Below are 21,684 nucleotides of genomic sequence, written 5' to 3' on the forward strand. Positions count from 1 at the left end.
ATGCATAAGGGAGCATTGAGGGTCTGATTCAAAGCCTGTTGAAGTCAATGGGATTCTTCCCATAGACTTCAGTGGGCTTTAGATCAGGCCCTGCGTGCAGACCTGGGATGCAATCAATGGGTCTTTTCATTCCCTGGATCCATTGGGCCAAAATCCAGTGAGATGATAGGGGCTGTGGGCTTGTCTTCAGCGAAGTTTTAGCTCGAGATATAACTCAAGTGTTGCCCCTAACCCAGCCCCTGTCCACATAGGCAAATCTCTAGGTTTGCCTTAAGTGTTGCTTTAAACTGGAGCTAGCTGACCCATGTGGGAGTGTGGGGTGAACAAGCTAGTAATCCAGTGGGGTTGCAGCTACTCTGTGCTGCTAATACAATGGCTCTGTGGTGCTTCAGTATTGTTTGGGTGGTAACTCTAGCTAACACTGAGATAAAGACAAGCCTTGTATCTGCCGCTTCAGAACCTTGTATGTTTCGAGTTCAACCTAATCTCTCGGTGCTCAGGATGATTATTTAGTATTATATTATGGTAGCACTATGCTGAGCACTAAGGAAACGCAGAGAAATCCCTGCTTCAGATAACTTGTGGTCCAAAAGACTGAGATCAGAAAGGGGGAGAAGCTGGGCTTTGAAGGGTCAGGCCCTGGTAGAATGAAAGATTAATAGCTGTGGAAATTAATACACTTCATAAAACTCAGTTGTGGAAAAGACCGAATGAAGGGTAAATACATCCTCAGCTGGTCTAAAACAGGGGAGCCCCATTGCTTCCAATGGAGCGACGCTGATTTACACCAGCTCAGGATCTGGCCCACTAGGTTTCCATAGGATGTGTTTGACCATAATCTTTAGTGCTAATTTAACATTTCAGTAGAGGCAGCCGGCCACTAAATGATTTAATGGCATCTGGGATAGTTCTAAATTAACTGTGAAATCATGTGTTTCTTTAAATGGATGATACCAAAAGACAATATTGCCTGAAGCATAATGCAAGTGGGAGCTATATCGCACTAGTGAATCATCTCTATAGCACGTGGATAATGCATGGTGCATCTGTTTTAGCAGCTTACTGGCGAGAGAAATTAGCACTTGTGTTTCCAATGAGGTTCAGTATAAAGTAGCATTATTATAGAATTGTAGATTTCTCTCATGGGGTAGTAAAACGACCCATAAAATGGATGTAACAATCTCTACTCCTCCTTTGTAAAGGGCTTGGAGATCCACACATAAGTGCTAAGTAGTATTATACAAAGCAAATAGGTAGTGGTAGAACATGTTGAAACATTGGTTTCTAATGTTCATTTTGCACAGGTGTGTTTGTATATTGCATTGTGTTGCTTTTTTATAGTTATCTCTATTGCCACATTGTCAGACCTAAGTCAGCTCCTGGCCTTCCCCATTGAAGACCTGTGAACATCCAAAATGGCAGCCCGTGTATTAAAATTAAGGCAGGTTCAGCTGGTAGCTTTAATGAGTGGATTCCATATGCTAGAATCAAAGCAACCAGAGATTGAAAAGAGCCGTTAGATCATCTAGACCATTCCCTACCATGCCAGTGCAGTTTGTTCCCTGCGGTATGTTCCTTAGAGCTGTGCCAACGTTACATGACTCAAGCGTGAGAGCTTCATCGCTTTCCTGGTAAGATTCCTTTTCAGGCTTTAATTGTCTGGACGCTGAGACGTTAGCTTTCTAATTTAGCTGGTATCATATTAATTCCTAGCATCTGCTGACCACTTTGTTCTTTTCACCATTACCCCCTCCAATGAAAGGACAGCCAAGCTCTGCCACACAGAGTGCTCTTTATGCTCTGCGTTTACAGTGAGACATACAGTGCTCCCAACCTGTAAACTAGAGTTGGATCTGAGCCTTACTGTCCTAGGTGCTAGCACAGAATAAGAGACCACCCCTGACCCGAAGAGTTTACAACCTAAATCCACAAGGCAGACAAAGGAAGCATTATTTATACCCATTTTAAGGATGAGGAACTGAGTGGCCAAGTGTCTCTCTCAAGGTCACACAAGAAGCTTGTGGCAGATTGAGGAACTAAACCCAGGTCTCTCGAGTCCCAGTCCCATGCGTTAGCCATAAAAACCATCCTTGTTCTCTCTTGTTTCTGATCCTTTACCATCATAGCGACTGGGTCTTGCACAATGATGTCAAACCTGTGGATATTGTTGGAGCTGCTGATAAGGCTTCCATAAACCTCTGGTCAAATCTCCAAAAACCAAGGAGGGCAGATGGAAAAGAGGAGAGACAGGAGAATCCATTTAGATTGACAATGTCCAGCTCTGTTCTGCTAGCCTCCTGATCACAGTTAACCTCTCTGTGGCCCAGTTTACCTGTCTGTATAATATGAACTCATCTTCAATGTTTGGGAAGAGCTTTGAAATCCTCAGAGGAAAGATCTTGTGGGCTAGATCCTGGCTGCTTTTCTGCCTGCTTTGTACCACTTTGCCAATAAAATTCAGGCTAAAAACCATCTTCACCAGCTGCCTGAGTATTTCCTTGGCACAGAGGAATCCCCAGGATGCTTAGGGCTAGCGTAGCAACTCCTCTAACACCCCTTGCCATAGCAAAGGTTATGAGGATACAGGGGCTATGGGGCCAGAGGGAACTACCAAGTACAAACCATCGTTACCTATCATGACAGCTTTTTGGGAGGAGAGCTGCTACCAGCCAGTGCTCCTTTAAAGAAGCCATGATACTGCCAATTGTGCACTTAAAGTACAGGCTGTAAGGGGCTTTTTGTTATATGGGCAACTATACTCCCCCCCCCCCCCCAAAAAAGTCCTGTTTCTTCACACGTGTTATCTGGTCACCCTAGGAGGAGGTAAATAGTGAAATATAAGGAATATTCTGTACAAAGTATTGGTATCTTGCTGTCAGGTTAGCATTGATCAATGGAAGACTGCAGTTGTGTTTATTCCTTAGCAAGACAAGCTAGGTGAGGTAATATCTTTTATTGGACCAACTTCTGTCCGTGAAAGAGGCAAGCTTTTGAGCTACACGGCACTCTCCTTCATGTCTCTAATACCCTGGGAGACCAACAGGGCTGCAACAACACTGCAAACAGCAAACAAAGATATTTATTCTTTAGCATTTGTAGTTCTTAATTCTAACAGAGTGGGGCACTAGAATCACACTCCTTCAGCCTTTTGGTTAAACTACAATCGTGGATTAGCTCAAGAGAGATAGTGCTATAGAGGCCTTCCAAGGTATTGTACAGAGAGTTCTTTCCAGGGACTGGCATATTGTAAAATTATAGGTTCAGAGCGGTTGGCTTTAACGGTTCAAAATGCTTAGAAATGTGCTGCTCTTTCAAATAGAAATTAAAAGATGATAAAGCACGTACATTTCCAGCGTGTGTGAAAAAGGCAACAGAAATAGTTGGCCACCTTCTTCACCGACTTGGATTTGCACACTGACTACAGTGTAATTGCCCGGGAAGTAAATCCGCACCAAATTCAACGTTGACTCTTTATTACTTATATTTAAAAAAATCAGACCATAATAACAATTGTTAGGTCTCAACACACTCTATACAAGTAGGTATCGTCCCCAGGCCCATGAGGGGACGTGAGTTGTCCATAGTCACAAAGCAAGTCAATGACTGAGCTGGGAGAAGAACCCCTGTCTCCTTCGCAGCTGGGTTATCTTGCAGGCAATGAGTTCCAGCCTTGCAATCAAACATCCAGGTAATGGAGATCTGACCTACTGCCCACATTTACTATCTGCCTTTTAGCTCAGTAATCCACAGGAAGAGAACAGTTTTGCTCCTGCAGAGAGAATCTTCTTGTTCCTGGAAGACAAAGATTATAAAATTCCCCATCAGCCAAAAAAAACAAAAAAACAAGAAGAATTCAAGTTGCACGGAAACTTTGAAAATCTGTCCGGAAAGGGTGCTTCGTATTAAACTAGGTACGTGTCTTTCTTGGGGACCATTGGGCCATATTCAGAGGTGATGTAAATTCTATTATCATTCTAGATACGTATGTGGCCCCATCACAGTAGTAACTGAGGAGCTTCAATATCTTTGAGGCTCTGGGCTTACCTTGGATTGAAATCAAATGTGTTGCTCTTTCCAATAGAAATTAAAAGATTATAAAGCACGTAATCAAAGGAAGTTAGGAACCTAAATTCCTTTGAGGATCTGGGCCTGAGTAGCTCAGAACCATTAATGAATATATGTTCACAATACCCCTGTGAGACAGAGAGAGACTATTAATCCCCAGTTTTACAGGTGGGGAACTGAGACCCAGAGAGATTAGGGGCTAGCTGAGGTTAAGGGGAGTGAGTTGCAAAGGATCAACACCTCCTTAAAATCAAACTCTAAAGTGCTTTGGGCCAAGGTCACACTGGGAGCCAGGAGCTAAATCTAAATCTCCTTAGTCCCAATCCAGTGTCTGTCACCAGACCATCCTTCTACATTGCTAAATTAGTGTAGGTGGGCCAAATTCATCTCTGGTGTGACTTCAATCAGAATTTAACCTACAGTTCTGGTGAGAGAATAGACTCCAGCTCTCTCTTCCATAGCTATCTTGGTTAAGCAGTGACAAAACTTTAGTCATATCTGCTCAATTTTTTTTAGAGACCCACAGGGAGCAAATGCGCAAAGGAGGTGTTACTTGAACAAAGTCACTTTTCTAAGCAAAAAAACCCAAAAAAAACCCACACTGAAAGGAAGGAGATACATCTGAGACTGTTCACTGTGTACAGCAGTGAGGCTGATGAATCCTTACATTTAATGAAAAATTCACCAATGTTTCCTATTTCAGTAATAAAAACATCAACACTAGTTACTGTTTGTTCATCGGTTATGTTTTGCTTTTGGTTTCCGCTTGCTGACAAAAATTTTCCTTGCCCCCCTTGGAACACAGGGGCAGAATCTTAAACACCTTGAAAAAAGTTGTCACCATTCTAATGTTCATGACACCAGCACACAGCCAAGTTATCTGACACCTGTGACCCTACGTAGCAGTAGAGGGTTGAACAAACTACACTTTGAGGGTCATTTTTAAAAAAAAGATCAGCTCCAACTTAGGCACCTAAGTAAGGGGCCAGACTTTCAAAAGAGCTCTGCAGTACCCAGGCAGATAGCCAGCATGCTGAGCTATATTGAAAAACTGGACTCTTGATTTGGTGCCTTTTTTGATAAGCTGAGCCTCACTGTGGGAACTGAGCGCTTTTCAAAATGGAGCCCTTGTTGTCTCCAAGATATTTCTCTCTCCCTCTTCTGTTCTCTGACAGTACAGAAAGTCACTTCAAAGATAAAAGTGCAGTCCATGTGATAAGAAACAGGGCTGCCTTACTCACAAAGAAACAGACATTATCCACTATCTAAGGATATCCTAGGGAGAGGCATTGAAACTGAGTTGAATATTTGCTCAAATGTAACACACTGCATCAGCGAGAAGAACGGCTAGCCTGAAGCACTGATCAAGGTTGTCTGCTACTGCAAGCATTTTTGGCCAGATTCTTGGTCCAGCACAGGAAAGCAAGAGTAAGGCTGGCCTCCAGGAGCAATGTACAATTGCTCTTTCTCCGAAGGGGGATGTCAGGGGTTGGGGAAGGCTGCTCTAAATTACACCAGGGGACATTTTGGATACCAGACAGTCTGAGAGCAGAGCAGAAAGATCGGGAGTTACCATTATTATTATCATCCCTTATCCCACTCTTATCAGCTGCTCCAAGTCCAAACCTAGCACGGCTGAGCATCTGACCGCATGCATGGGCAAAGGATCTCAAAGCATTTTACAAAATGAAGCTTCCTAAGGTGGGATGGGTGAATCTTATGGAGTTCAAGGATTTGCAAAATCCTTCTACCTGCTCAGATGAGTTATGTACAGTAGGAGAAGGAAAGGTGATCTATACACTTGAGATCTTTTCTTCACCCATTCTCATAATTTCGTAGGATGCTCACATCCTATGGTAATGGACATGATCTTGCAAGGTGCTGTGCATTTCCTGTCCGGTGTTGGGAGGCCTCAGAAGGCTAAATAGCTGTGAGGATCTGGTCCTATGAATCATTTAGGGCCAAGAACTATATGCTTTTAGGGTCTTCTTACATATGCCACATATCAAGCACAAAGCTGAGTTGGTGTTTATATAAAGAATAAATTATTTAACTAGTTCTGACTTGCATCTCTTTTTTTCCTGTAATGTAAACCCTTGGTAAATCTCTTGTGCCAGCCATTAAACACGCTCCATCTCCGAGCCGCTGGTAGGAGTTCCCACAACCAGTTGCCACTTTAAGTGTCAAACTACGCTGCCCCTGATGCTCGTTGCTTTAGATGTGTTTGTCAGAATAAAGGTATAGCCATCACAAAAATATCATGAGCACCTTTTGGAAACAAATGTAAGACATCTTTTTTTAGTGAAGGGCTTGGGTTTTCTAAAAGAAACTGGGTGTAACCTTGCAACACATCTCCACCACAGGATGACTAACTTACTGTGCATGTAAGAAACCCTTGAGCTACATATTTTTGACACAGTGGACCAGGTTTATTTAAAGATACAGTGCAGCATACACTGTTAGCAAGGACTGTAATCGTAAAAATGGTTCTTTATCCCTGAAACTGAGCTTCTGTCAAGCAGTGAATAAACCATGTCTTGGGAGAAGCAAGATATTATTTATTACAGTAGGACCTACAGGTCCCATTTGAGGTCAGGACCCCACTGGGCAAGGCATAGCCTGAGGAGCAGTGGGAGTGGCTAGCCATGGGCCTACATACCCATGCAAGACCAAAGGCACATATTCAGAGCAGCGGTTCTCAAACTCTTTTTTTACTGGTGACCCCTTTCACCTAGCAAGCCTCTGAGTGCGACCCCCCCCTTATAAATTAAAAACATGTTTTAATATATTTAACACCATTATAAACACTGGAGGCAAAACGGGGTTTGGGGTGGAGGCTGACCGCTCACGACCCCCCGCGTAATAACCTCACAGCCGCCTGAGGGGTCCCAACCCCCAGTTTGAGAACCCCTGAGCTAGCCTATCCTGCTGCTCAGCGCTAGTGGGATGGGAATTAATGCCAGCATATCGCCTTGAGCTGGGAATCATACCCCCAGCTCCAAGTGTAAACGCACCATAAAGGTACGTCCGCACTAGCCACTGTCCATGTGTGTGGTTGCGCCATCGCCCCCCATTATCCACATGTATGTTATTTAAGAGAATTCTTGGGTCCCTCTGAAACCCTCCACCTTCCTCCCCTACGATTTTCCACACGACAAATAAATGGGGGACCTTTTTCATCAGAAGCAGATAACCAGGTTTGGGGCGTAAGCTTCAAACCAGCACAGATCTGTTTGCAGGAGTAGGGCCTACCGCTAATGTAAAAATAAATTATGTGTTGAGCATTTTAAAATGCCTCACGGAAGGTCCCAAGCCTGTCCTGGCTGAAGTCAACAGGAGTTTTGCCATGCACTTCGATGGGAGCCTATAATTCTAGTTGTGTTGTATTCCTGAAAAAACGTGCTCTTGCAATTGTTTTCCCACTGCTGGTAGTCGTTTTATTGCAATGCTTTATGTATATCTGTTACACTGAAGGGACTTTTAATTTAATTTAAACAAAATACAAACTAAATAACGCTGCTAAATCTTGGAAACGTCCCCCCCCATGGACTTTTGTTTCTCGGAGTGGGGTAAAAGGAGGGACCGGTGAGGGGATCTTTCCCCACTGGCCTCTGCTTTTTTTCAAAATCCTCTTCTCCGGTCTGTGGCTTGGCTCGCGTTTTCCAACTGCAGATCAGCATCGTGCAAACGGCTAAGGAGGGGGAAACGCTTCAGAAGCAGCAGCAGCATCTGGCATAGATCCAGGCTGCGGTCAGCACAGGGTTAACAGAGCTTGTCAGAAACAAATCTGCGCCTTGCCGGAAAGTTGCCCAAGTCGGGGCGGGGGCCGTAGATCTGAGTGGGAGAGAGGTGGAGGTCCGAGCCCGGGGTCAGAGGGTGCTAGATCCGAGCTTGGGCTGGCTGGGTAGTGCTCAGAGAAAGGGGAGCCAAAGCTAGGTAGGGGTCGGGGTGCAAGCTCCGAGCTCGGGGGAAGCGGGGGGCTAGATCCGAGCCCAGGCTGGGGCGGGGGCTAGATCCGAGCCCGGGGCGGCCCCGGGGCGGCCCGAGTCCCGGCGCAGGGCGGAGGGAGGGCGCGGAGCAGGTGATCGCTCCCGGGGCGGGGAGAGGGGCCGGGGCCGGGGGAGGCGCCCGGCTGCCGGGAAGGGAAGTTCGCTGCCGAGCGGCGGGAGCGGAGCGGGGCCCCTAACATGGCGGAGCAGCCCGGGGCGCCCAGCCCGAGACAGCAGCGCCGGGGGCCGGGGGCCGAGGAGCGGCCGCTGCCGCGCTGAGCCGAGAGCCGCCGCCCGGGGAGCGCCCGCCCGCCAGCATGGCCCGCTGGGTCCCCACCAAGCGGGAGAAGTACGGGGCCGGTGAGTGCGCGCCGGGGCGGGGGCGTCCTCCTGTGCCCCCCTCCGCCCCTCTGAACCCCCCTGCCCCCCTCTCCCAAACACTCCCCCCGCCCCACTGCCCCCCAAACCCCCCCACCCAAACACTCCCCCCGCCCCCTGAACCTCCCAAACACTCCCCCCGCCCCACTGCCCCCCAAACCCCCCCACCCAAACACTCCCCCCGCCCCCTGAACCTCCCAAACACTCCCCCCGCCCCACTGCCCCCCAAACCCCCCCACCCAAACACTCCCCCCGCCCCCTGAACCTCCCAAACACTCCCCCCGCCCCACTGCCCCCCAAACCCCCCCACCCAAACACTCCCCCCGCCCCCTGAACCTCCCAAACACTCCCCCCGCCCCACTGCCCCCCAAACCCCCCCACCCAAACACTCCCCCCGCCCCCTGAACCTCCCAAACACTCCCCTCCGCCCCACTGCCCCCCAAACCCCCTCTCCCAAACACTCCCCTCCGCCCCACTGCCCCCAAACCCCCCCACCCAAACACCCCCCCCGCCCCCTGAACCTCCCAAACACCCCCCCTGCCCCCCTCTCCCAAACACTCCTCCCGCCCCCTGAACCTCCCAAACACTCCCCCCGCCCCACTGCCCCCCAAACCCCCCCACCCAAACACTCCCCCCGCCCCCTGAACCTCCCAAACACTCCCCTCCGCCCCACTGCCCCCCAAACCCCCTCTCCCAAACACTCCCCCGCCCCCTGAACCTCCCAAACACCCCCCTCCGCCCCACTGCCCCCCAAACCCCCTCTCCCAAACACTCCTCCCGCCCCCTGAACCTCCCAAACACCCCCCTCCGCCCCACTGCCCCCCCAAACCCCCCCACCCAAACACTCCCCCCGCCCCCTGAACCTCCCAAACACCCCCCCTGCCCCCCTCTCCCAAACACTCCTCCCGCCCCTGAACCTCCCAAACACTCCCCCCGCCCCACTGCCCCCCAAACCCCCCCACCCAAACACTCCCCCCGCCCCCTGAACCTCCCAAACACTCCCCTCCGCCCCACTGCCCCCCAAACCCCCTCTCCCAAACACTCCCCCGCCCCCTGAACCTCCCAAACACCCCCCTCCGCCCCACTGCCCCCAAACCCCCCCACCCAAACACTCCCCCTGCCCCACTGCCTCCCCAAACCCCCCCACCCAAACACTCCCCCCGCCCCCTGAACCTCCCAAACACTCCCCCCGCCCCACTGCCCCCCAACCCCCTCTCCCAAACACTCCCCCCCGCCCCCTGAACCTCCCAAACACCTCCCCTCCGCCCCACTGCCCCCCCAAACCCCCCACCCAAACACTCCCCTTGCCCCACCACCCCCTGAACCTCCCAAACACTACCCCACTGCCTCCCAAAGCCCCCCACCCAAACACTCCCCCCGCCCCACTGCACCCCCAAACACTCCCCCCGCTCCCTGAACCTTCCTCCCAAACACTGCCCCCTCTGCCCCACCGCACCCCCTATACCCCCACCCAAACACTGCCCCCACCGCCCCACTGCACCCCCTGCACCCCACAAACACTCCCCCTGCCCCGCTGCCCCTGAACCTCCCAAACAGTTCTACTGCCCCCCAAACCCCCCCACCCAAACACTGCCCCCGCCCCACCGCCCCCCAAACCCTCCCTCCCAAACAATCCCCCTCTGCCCCACCGCACCCCCTGCACCCCCTGCCCAAACTCTACCCACTGCCCCTGAACTTCCCAAACATTCCCTCCCATCCAAACACTGCCCCCACCACACCCCCTGCACCCCCAAACACTCCCCCCGCCCCACTGCCCCCCTAGAACTCCCCACCCAAACACTCCCCCCGCCCCACCGTGCCCCACAGCACCCCCCAAACACTCCCCCCGCCCCACCGTGCCCCACAGCACCCCCCAAACACTCCCCCCGCCCCACCGTGCCCCACAGCACCCCCCAAACACTCCCCCCGCCCCACTGCCCCACAGCACCCCCCAAACACTCCCCCCGCCCCACTGCCCCCCTGAACCCCTCACCCAAACACTCCCCCACCGCAACCCCTGCCCCACTGCACCCTCCACCCAAACAGTTCCCCTCTGCCCCACTGCACCCCCTGCACCCCCAAACACTCCTCCGTCCCACTGCCCCCCAGAATCCACCACCCAAGCACTCCCCTGCCCCACTGCCCCCCAGAACCCACCACCCAAACAGTTCCCCTCTGCCCCACTGCACCCCCTGCACCCCCCAAACACTCTCCCGCCCCACCGCCCCCCGAACCTCCCCAAACATTCCCCCTCTGCCCCACTGCATCCCCCAGCCAAACACTCCCCCCTGCACCCCAAACACTCCCCTCCGCCCCACTACACCCCCCACCCAAACACTCCTCCTCTCTCCACTGCCCCCCTGAGCCCCCCACCTAAACACTTCCCCCTGTCCCACTGCATCCCCACCCAAATACTCCCCCTCCGCCCCACTGACCCCCTGAATCCCCCACCCAAACACTCCTCCTCTGTCCCTCCATGCCACCGCCCCCATGAACCCCCCAAACGCTCCTCCTCCGCCCCACTGCACCCCCAAACACTCCCACAGGCCCCACCGCACCCCCTGCCCCACTGAACTCCCCACCCAAACATCCGCCTCCGCCCCACTGTCCCCCTGAACTCCCCCCCAAAACACTCCCCCTCTGCCCCCGCCCCACTGCACCCCCCACTCAAACACTCCCGCTCCGCCTCACCGCACCCCCTGCTCCACCGCACCCCTCCTGCACTGCCTCCTGGGGCTCCCCCACTTCCCAGTGCTCTGTCCTCACTGTATTGCCCCTGCCCTACTGTACCCCGCCCCACCCAAACACTCCTCCTCTGCCCCACTGCACTCCCCCACCCAAACATTCCTTCTCTGCACCACTGCACCCCCCCCACCCAAACACTCCCCCTCTGCGCCATTGCAGTCCCCTTCCAACCCTAACACTCCCCGACCCCCCACTGCAACCCCCAGCCCAAATTCCTTCTCTCACCCCCTTCAGGGCCTTTTGATTTCATCCCATCCACCCCCTATAAATTCCCCCTTTGAATTCTTTTGACTGCATTTGGATTACCTTCTCAGTCCTCTTTAATTCCTACCCCACTTTGTCTTTGCCTGGAGGTTTCAGTTGCTGATATTCCCTGGGACTTTATTTCACTTCAAGCGTGATCCGGGTCCAGTTCCGTTCTGTACTGCTCTGGTTTTTGCAATAATGCAAGTGTGTCTGCTGTCTTCGGACTGACCCTGTTTTGGGGGTAATTGTTGACTTGAGTCTGCCTCTAGGGCTGTCTCCAAAGGCTATCTCAGGATGGGGAAGGGGGAGAGACTGCTGCGGTGTCCAGCTTCCGTGCCCCCATGGGATATAGGGAAGGGAATGGGGTACCGAGGACAGAGTATGGCTGTGCAATGTTCTGGGGAGAGGAAGCTTTGGAGAGTGGTATAGGGAAGTGGGAGTGAAGAGATGAGCTGCAAAAGCTGAGGTGGTGTCTGTTACCATCTGCCCTGCCTGTTTGCTGGCATTTAAAAATAATCGTGCAATGCTGGTTTCAGAGTAGCAGCCGTGTTAGTCTGTATTCGCAAAAAGAACAGGAGGACTTGTGGCACCTTAGAGACGAACCAATTTATTTGAGCATAAGCTTTCGTGAGCTACAGCTCACTGGTTTTCTACCTCTTAGGACAAGCTTAGCACCTGCTGCAATGGTTTGTGAGGTTCTCTCCCCCCCCCCCCCCTTTTTTTTTTTTTTGGAGAACGTGATCAATTGAAAGCCACAACTTTTGAGCCGGTAAAGCAAATACCCTTGAGAAAACAAAAGAGCGGCCAGCAGGAAACCATGAATGACACAAACCACCCTGCAGCCTTTGTTTGAGCAAGATCTTCTTTCCCCCCTGGGAAACTTGTTGCTGTGGGGGAAGGTTTTAAATTGGATGGTTGAAAAGTGCAAAGCATGGCTGCTGTTGTGATGCTGTTTGGCATAGTTCTGCCCGCTTGTTAAAAGGGATCAAGGCCCCGATCCTGCACTGATTTGCACAGGATAGGGCATGTGCACTTGCGAAAAGTCCCCACTGACTTCGAAAGGGCTCCACGTGAGTGCTGGGGCTGGCCCACTGCACGATCAGGGCCGCGGCATGGTTTTATGGCTTAACAAAGTTACTAAACGCAGCACCGTCTTATCTAGCTTCTCCCGTGGTAACTTTTAGGGCGTGTAACATTTGCGCACCCTGAACTTTGTTTCTTTCTGTGCTGGCGATGACTCGGGCTCTCTCGTACGTCCGTATATTTCCTGGGTGGTGCGGGAGATTGTGTCTGGGGATTACCAGGGTCGCTTGAGTGCTGCCATCCTGCAGAATGTACGATAACTGGTATAATGATGCCAGGTTAACAAAATAATCCTCACCCAAACAGCTGGGACTAGATTGTGAGTTTAGGCACACTCCTGCACAAGGCGTAGTACGAGAGCTCCTCTTCAGAAACAGCCTTGGAAGGTAGCGTGACACAGACACAATTCTTTCATGTTTCAGGGGTTACTAATTTGCTGCTGGTCTATATTTTCCCAGAGGGCTGAGCTGCACTGGCCTGTGTGTAGGTGGAGGGGAGCCTGGGTTTTGCCCATTTCCCTCATCTCCTGACACAGGAGGAGAAAGCAGGTGTGCAGTGTGCTTATTTCTGTCCCCAGACAGGTATATAAAGGGGGAGATTCTTATTTTTCCCCTTACTTGGGCATGGAGTCCATAGCGTTCTGGCTTTTTCGTCTATTTCACTAGCACATTTGACAGGGTTAATTCATGCTTTCTTTAAGGAGCCGATGTTTGATGCTTATACTTGGCATGGAGTAGTTCTAGTTCTCACTTTCATATCTGGCTGGCTAATGGATTACAGAGGTGCATGTCAAGTGCTTTCCACCTAGGCCCCGATCCTGCACTTACAGAACATGTTTAATTTTACTAATGCGATGTGTCGTCATAGACGCCGACTTCGTGGGTGCTCCAGGGCTGGAAAAAATTAGTGGGTGCTTAGCACCCACTGGCAGCCAGCTCCCCCCTTCTCCCCCAGTGTCTCCCACTGGCCGGTGGCTCTGCTGATCAACTCCTCCCCCTCCCTGTCAGCACCTCCCGCCCGCCGTGATCAGCTGTTCTGCGGCGTGCAGGAGGATCTGGGGGGACGGGGAGGAGCGGGGATTGGGCATGCTTGGGGGAGGGGGTGGAATTGGGCAGGAAGAGGCGGGGCAGGGGTGGGGCCTTGGGGGAAGGGGTGGAGTGTGGTGGGGCCTGGGGCTGAGTGGGGGTTGAGCACCCCCCGGGGAAAGGAAGAAGCGGGCGCCCTGTGTGTGTTGTACTAGTAAAGATAAGTACGTGCCCAAGTGTTTGCAAAAGCTGGGCCTTTCATAATAAAAGCTTTAAGAGATTTTCTTTAGTGCTTGTGGCTGGCACAAGAGGGAAGAGGTGGCAGAAGGGGCATTTAACTTTTTCTCCCACCAATATGCTCTCCCTGAGGATCCCAGTCTTAAGGCGTCCCCTCTTATTGAGAGGATACTTTAATACCCTTGGTAAGACTTCCAACAAGGGTGCCTATTAGTGCTAATTACTGGTGTTTGTGATGAGGAACTGAGCTGAGACCACCAGTTCATATCATTTAGGCTATTAGACAGTAACAATTTTCATTCACTACTTGCCTGGGCCATGTTCCAGCTGGTGGCTAAGCGAAAGGATCAAAGTTGTGTGTGGTTGGGTTTTTTTTTTTTCTTTTCTGGAGGATAGAATAGAAACATTATGGCTGGTAGAGAATAATCTGTGTTTTTGAAATTACACTAATGACGTGTGTGTGTATGTCAAATGGGGCTCTGCAAATTTCAACAGCATTGTGAAGAGTTCCCCAAAAAGTAACTGTTGTGATCCAGTGCCATCCTTTGATTTGTGCAAATTTCAGTACACAAAGATTTGTTTCCTGGACTCTTGTGACCAGTCTCCTCCAGTGGTTTGGCAGAATAACCTCTTCGGTTTGGACTCGGGCTCTCCTCAGAAGAGTGTGTCATTTGCAAAGTGTGTTTTAATGAGTGTATCTGTATTATGCAAATATGCAATTAGATTAGTTGGTTTGAAGTTGTATGGAAAGGAGTTGCAATTGACTGCCTGGAGTTCTTAATGTAATGCGTTCATCATCTGATTGATTTTAAAATGATAAATTTGTGACAAAGGAAGTCCATAGCATTATTCCTTTCTCTGCTGGAGAGAGAAATATCATGGAGCCAACAAGGGCTCCATTCTGTTTAACAGTGTGATTAAAACTGCGATTAATTTTTTAATCCCAATTAATTTTTTTGAGTTAATCGCGTGAGATAACTGCTCTTGTTTTAATGTCCTCAGTGCTGTCTCAGGAATCTAATTAAAGGGATGCTTGAGTTGCACGCGTCCTTCCCATATTGCAGTAGGTAAGTCAATAGTACTGTTGTTACGGGCTCTCATTATCTGCTTCGAATCGAACTGTTCCTTGTAGTGACTGAACTATGCTGACTGCTTCAAGAGTTTAAAGCAGGGCTTCGGAGTGCAGCCCGTGGAGCAGCTCCGGAGCAGTGGAGCTGTAGGTTTTTGCCTGGAGCTGGAGGGGAGCCGAAGCACAGCTCCAAAGCTCTGGTTTAAAGAGACAGTACACATAGGTCTGCATTTAGCCTTCAATGTCAGTATTTCATTTGGGTTGCAAAAAGGTTTTCCTTTAAATCATCACACTATATTTTCTTTCATTAATCCTCTTTTACTTCTTGCAGTGACCCCGAGGTGATTGCTTAGCGATTTCGGCACCAGGTCTGAAGTACATTACCTAGACTCCCTGGTCCAAAGTATGTTCAGATCTTACCAGGGTCATATTTAGAGGGATGAAGGGCTGAAATCTGTAAATTTAGAATTATGCAGTTTACTGTGAGTGTGTGTTAAACCCATTTACAGTTAATGTCTTGCAGGTGAGAGTGCTCTAACGTGTGTGTGTGTGTGTGGTGGGGGGGGGAGCGGAGCGGCTCTGTTCTGCAGAGACTACTTTGTCACTAAAGATTGTGAGTGTAAAAATTGGCATTTGTGCTAGTACCCCTGGCCAAAGCTTCCCCTCTCCCATTCCCCACAGCTATTTGATTATTTCAGTGAATGAGCTGGTGTCCTCAGGTGAGATTTGTGTGGACCGGTCTCCATATCACACAATCACCATCACATTAGGCACTAATAACCCCCTTCCTGGCACTCTTCTCTTGGGACCAAGTTGCAGTAAGGATGCATTACTGTAATTGTTTAACTTTAACCCCCCCCCTCTCGTCCCCCCATCCTCCCAAATCTGGAGTATCAGAAAAAATTGATTATCAAGTGAACTCTAGTGAGATTGTAAATGAGTTTGCTCTTATCTGCAGTAAAACGGATTGTTTTTGTCATATGCCAAAAAGCGTGACATATTTGTTGCCTTTGCTGTTATTTTTGCAGCAGTCATGCCTGAATAACTTCACCAGTGAGAACAATGTCCCACATAAATGTCATGTTTTATCATTTCTTCTTACCTGACGGCTCGAAAGGTATAGGGCTGTTATGCATATGGCTCATCATAACGGATAGGTAGCTTTTCACTTCAAGGTCACCAGTTTGAATCCAGCTAATACTAGTAACTGTATTTATCTGATGGTAAGGCCCCAGTCATGCACAGATTTCTGCATGTGCTTAACTTTACACATGTGAGTAGTTCTATTGAAAGTACTCGCATGCTTAAAGTTAAGCATATGCAGGATCGGGGCTTTTGTGGTCTGTGTGAAATGAGTTGGTGGGTCTCAGAAGAGACAACCTGCATTAAGGCTTCTTTACCATGTTATCACAACAGAAGGGCCATGGAACTTGAATTTTAATTTTTTATAAATTTGACACAAAATATCCGTGTTAGTTTTTAAGCATTTTTAAAGATTTTTATCGATTTAAATTTTCCACAGTTGCACGGAATTGTGGGTTTGAAGCATTTACAAAAATGTATTTTAATCTTTTTCGATCATGGGAAATTATGGGGAAGTCAGACCATCATGCTTTAGTGACAGTAGACATTGACAGGTTTCAGAGTAACAGCCGTGTTAGTCTGTATTCGCAAAAAGAAAAGGAGTACTTGTGGCACCTTAGAGACTAACCAATTTATTAGAGCATAAGCTTTCGTGAGCTACAGCTCACTTCATCAGATGCATATCGTGGAAACTGCAGCAGACTTTATATATACAGAGAGAATATGAACCAATACCTCCTCCCACCCCACTGTCCTGCTGGTAATAGCTTATCTAAAGTGATCATCAGGTGGGCCATTTCCAGCACAAATCCAGGTTTTCTCACCCTCCACCCCCCCCCCCCACAAATTCACTCTCCTGCTGGTGATAGCCCATCCAAAGTGACAACTCTTTACACAATGTGCATGACAATCAAGTTGGGCTATTTCCTGCACAAATCCAGGTTTTCTCACATCCCCCCCACCCCCATACACACACAAACTCACTCTCCTGCTGGTAATAGCTCATCCAAACTGACCACTCTTCAAGTTTAAATCCAAGTTAAACCAGAACATCGGGGTGGGGGGAGGGGGTAGGAAAAAACAAGAGGAAACAGGCTACCCTGCATAATGACTTAGCCACTCCAAGTCTCTATTTAAGCCTAAATTAATAGTATCCAATTTGCAAATGAATTCCAATTCAGCAGTTTCTCGCTGGAGTCTGGATTTGAAGTTTTTTTGTTTTAAGATAGCGACCTTCATGTCTGTGATTGCGTGACCAGAGAGATTGAAGTGTTCTCCGACTGGTTTATGAATGTTATAATTCTTGACATCTGATTTGTGTCCATTTATTCTTTTACGTAGAGACTGTCCAGTTTGACCAATGTACATGGCAGAGGGGCATTGCTGGCACATGATGGCATATATCACATTGGCGGATGTGCAGGTGAACGAGCCTCTGATAGTGTGGCTGATGTTGTTAGGCCCTGTGATGGTGTCCCCTGAATAGATATGTGGGCACAATTGGCAACGGGCTTTGTTGCAAGGATAAGTTCCTGGGTTAGTGGTTCTGTTGTGTGGTATGTGGTTGTTGGTAAGTATTTGCTTCAGGTTGCGGGGCTGTCTGTAGGCAAGGACTGGCCTGTCTCCCAAGATTTGTGAGAGTGTTGGGTCATCCTTTAGGATAGGTTGTAGATCCTTAATAATGCGTTGGAGGGGTTTTAGTTGGGGGCTGAAGGTGACGGCGAGTGGCGTTCTGTTATTTTCTTTGTTAGGCCTGTCCTGTAGTAGGTAAGTTCTGGGAAGTCTTCTGGCTCTATCAATCTGTTTCTTTACTTCTGCAGGTGGGTATTGTAGTTGTAAGAAAGCTTGACAGAGATCTTGTAGGTGTTTGTCTCTGTCTGAGGGGTTGGAGCAAATGCGGTTGTATCGCAGAGCTTGGCTGTAGACGATGGATCGTGTGGTGTGGTCAGGGTGAAAGCTGGAGGCATGCAGGTAGGAATAGCGGTCAGTAGGTTTCCGGTATAGGGTGGTGTTTATGTGACCATTGTTTATTAGCACTGTAGTGTCCAGGAAGTGGATCTCTTGTGTGGACTGGACCAGGCTGAGGTTGGTGGTGGGATGGAAATTGTTGAAATCATGGTGGAATTCCTCAAGGGCTTCTTTTCCATGGGTCCAGATGATGAAGATGTCATCAATATAGCGCAAGTAGAGTAGGGGCTTTAGGGGACGAGAGCTGAGGAAGCGTTGTTCTAAATCAGCCATAAAAATGTTGGCATACTGTGGGGCCATGCGGGTACCCATAGCAGTGCCGCTGATCTGAAGGTATACATTGTCCCCAAATGTGAAGTAGTTATGGGTAAGGACAAAGTCACAAAGTTCAGCCACCAGGTTAACCGTGACATTATCGAGGATAGTGTTCTTGACGGCTTGTAGTCCATCTTTGTGTGGAATGTTATTAGAACACACGTCAGTATCGTGTCAAAATATACCAAGTAAATATCCCTGAATCAAACTCGAATAAGTTCGCAAGCAGCATTTTTCTTTCTTTGCCTGTCTGTAAATTTCAGTTATTGATGGAAATATTTTTTCATCGGTTTGTGTGTTCAGTGAAATCAACATTTATTGATGAAAATCGAATCCTTCAGAGCCTAATAATACCTCTGGGTAGGTAGCAGTCTTCAGTCTCCAGGGCTGTCAATCCAGCATCTTTAATTTTGATGTCTTCTTTTTAAATAGATACACCTTTGTAAAATGACAAATAATTACTTTTAGTTGTTATCGTGACCTATTAGACGTGCAATATTCTTACCTCCTAGAAGAGTCAGGCTTGGAACTATTCTCCTTATAGAAGAGCAGTATTCATGCTGTGGAATGACCATGTACGCATTTGAGTTACGATCTGCTGCATCATGTTTTAGGAATGGCAGTAATTTTTCAAATGTAAACCTGTGCCTGCCAACTACATTCATGATTTATGGGACCAGAAATGCACAGGGACAGAGGGTAAGAGAGCACAGCAGAATGAGATTTCATTAATTTTTATTTTGGGCAACATTTTGAGTTGTGATCACTTCTGATATGGACGGTCATCATGATTGGGCGATTGCTCAAACTGCATCTGGTTTCTGCAGAGTGGTCTGAGAGTGTGTTTTGTGCTTTGCATGACCCTGCAGTATCACAGCATGTCCCGCTTTATTGTTAAAACTGTTTCATGTTACTAATAGTATCCCATTACTGAGGCTTTGTTGATATACAATAAAGTTCACTTTCGTTTTCAAGATCTGTTTAAACTTGTTGCATGCTTACAATAGATACTGGAACGTGTTAAGTGAAGGCCCCAATTCTGCAACCAGATCCTTGGCTGGGGCTTTAAATGGATATAAGGATCAGGCCACATGGATCCAACTGCAGGAGTGCATTCTAAGGGCTGATCGTGCAACTCTGACCTGGATAAAACTTCCCCTAACTCCAGTTTGAGTAAGCATATCAAATTCTGCGGGCTTATCTGTACACAGAGTTGCACTGGTTGAACTTGCAGTGTGATTTTTAAATCAGCTTAGTTAAATTGGTGGAAAATACTGCATGGAAATTATTATTATTATTATTATTATTTATTATTATTTCAGTTTAAACCAAACTTGTTTCGGTTTAGCCAGGGGTGAAAGTAAGTCGTGTGACTTACCGGTACTCTGGGGCCAGCTCTGGCCCCCGGAAGGGGTGGGGTTGAGGGGGTCAGAGCCAGCCCACCCTGTAAGGTAAGTGCCCCCCGCCACCGGGGTAGCAGCAGCAGCCTAGGGTTCTGGGGGCTATTTCAAGGGCCCGCGGCTCCCCTCTTCTAACACCCTGGCCTTTTAAATAGCCCCCGGAGCCCTGGAGTAGCAGCGGCAGGGCTCCAGTGGCTGATTAAAGGGCCCGGGGGGTAGAAGCAGGGGAGCCCCAGGCCCTTTAAATAGCTGCTGGAGCCCTGCAGCTGCTACCCCAGGGCTCCAGTAGTGGGGCTCTGGAGGCAATTTAAGGGGCCTGGGGCTCCAGCCACTGCTGGGAGCCCCAGGCCCTTTAAATTGCCCCCTGGGGAAGCCGGGCTGCCCCAGTACGGTGCACCGGCTCTTGCTGGTACTCTGTACGGGGGCGTACCGGCTTATTTTCACCTCTGGGTTTAGCTGAAATCAGTTAGTGAAAGGTTTAAGCTACACTGAACATAAGTCCTGGTCTACGCACAGAGTTGTATGGATATATCTAATGGTGTGATTTTTTTTTTTATACCACTTTCACTGAACTGGTGCAGCTTTTGTATGTGGACTCTCTTATATTGGTTTAGACCTGGTTTATATCGGTTTCTCTTGTGCTTGTAAATGTACAGATGCAAGCTAAACCACTATAATCAGTTTTAAACTGATATAAGAGAGTCCACACACAAAATCAGCACCAGTTCAATTAAACCGATTTACGTTGAACCAAAGCGAATCCTGTGTGTATACAAGACTGAGTCATTCTTGAACTGGAAGAGAAGTATCCACGTGCGGAGGGGGTTGCACCCCTTTAACTAAACCAGGGCAAGTTTGTGTGTAGAGAAGGCCCGAGTCATTTTTGTGTGCATGAAATTGGGAAGCAGATCATGTTAAGTGCTTGTCTCTTTCTTTGTGGGTCTGATCCTACTCCTAAGGAGGTTAGTCAAAGGCAGACCCTCCCCATACCTCAGACTGTAATGGGAGCACGATGAAGCCCTGTTGTGTTTGCTGCTCTGATTCTTGGCTAATTTTTTTTTAACAGGGGTTTTCTTAAACACTGTCAATTGCATGACGACAGCCTGTTCCAAAAACACCTTAAACCTTCCTGCACTGGTTTTTACCAAGTCGTCATTCTGAAATGTACACTTTGTGTTAATTGTTCTACTGGAACATGTGATTGTTTTCTTGCAAGCTCCCTGACTTAAGGATTTTCTCTCCCTCCCTCCCTCTTCTGGATGAAAAGGTATAATTTCCCAGTGGCCTTAAAACAACAAAAGTGAAACTGACCATATACTTCAGGATCTATGGCTGTACCTAAAGTAAAAGTGGTGCAGAAGTATTCTGTGCGTGCCATACATTGTTTGGATGAAATCTGTGTTGAATGGTTAAAAGGGCAGGTTTGTGTGCATGAGTCCGGGGAAAAGGATTTAAAAAAAAGGGGGCCTGGAAGATATTGGAGAACTAAGTCTATGTGCATGCTTCTCTCATCTTCTAGACGAGGGATTTTTAAAGACCACGTGCTTGCGTACCTAGGGTTGGCAGTTGACTGGAGCAGGGAACAGGAGAAGAATAGAGTGGAGCAACTTAAGTTTAACAGGACTGGATGGAGCAGACCAGCCCAAGCCTGGCTAATTCTTTTCTGGGAAGGAGTTGCTGTGTTTTTTCACAGGAAGGGAGGTGGGAGGCAGGGAGTAAGCCACTGAATCCTGCTTTTTTGACAGGGTGGAGGGAGGATGTGAGGATCCGGGTGGCTTCTGAGGCATTGGTTTTTTAAGAAGAGGGGAGAAGGAGCAGAGGGACCAGGTTGAGAGGAGGGGCTAGGAAGCGAAATGTCTCCTGCATGCCCAGGACCGCGAGAGGGCAGCAACAACAGAGGGGCACTGCAAAGACATGCGAGACAAGACTGGGTGAAGATGTGCCAGTGGAAATCAAATCTACTTGGCTACAGGAGTGTGACATGTAGGTGTGTTTAACCAGGTTAGTAGGCTGTGTCCTTGGGGGAGCAAGTGTTGGGGAAACTTTCCAAGCTCTGCTCTGCGGAGCTGCTATTGATTTTC

General features: G+C 49.0%; 1 protein-coding gene across 9 annotated transcripts in view; it reads left to right on the forward strand.

Moving 5' to 3' along the window:
• Positions 1–8,190: 8,190 nt before the first annotated feature.
• DOCK5 (dedicator of cytokinesis 5) overlaps positions 8,191–21,684 on the forward strand; it is a 140,980-nt gene continuing 127,486 nt past the window's right edge. For all 9 annotated transcript variants that reach the window (XR_012156325.1, XM_073325314.1, XM_073325315.1 and 6 more), the window contains exon 1: positions 8,191–8,414. Coding sequence is in view for 8 of the 9 variants with exons in the window: in XM_073325314.1 (XP_073181415.1) it covers positions 8,372–8,414 (43 nt within the window). In the remaining variant the exon portion in view is untranslated. The remainder of the gene's footprint in view (positions 8,415–21,684) is intronic.

This window comes from Lepidochelys kempii, chromosome 26, assembly GCF_965140265.1.
Source record: "Lepidochelys kempii isolate rLepKem1 chromosome 26, rLepKem1.hap2, whole genome shotgun sequence".
Lineage (NCBI taxonomy): Eukaryota > Metazoa > Chordata > Testudines > Cheloniidae > Lepidochelys > Lepidochelys kempii.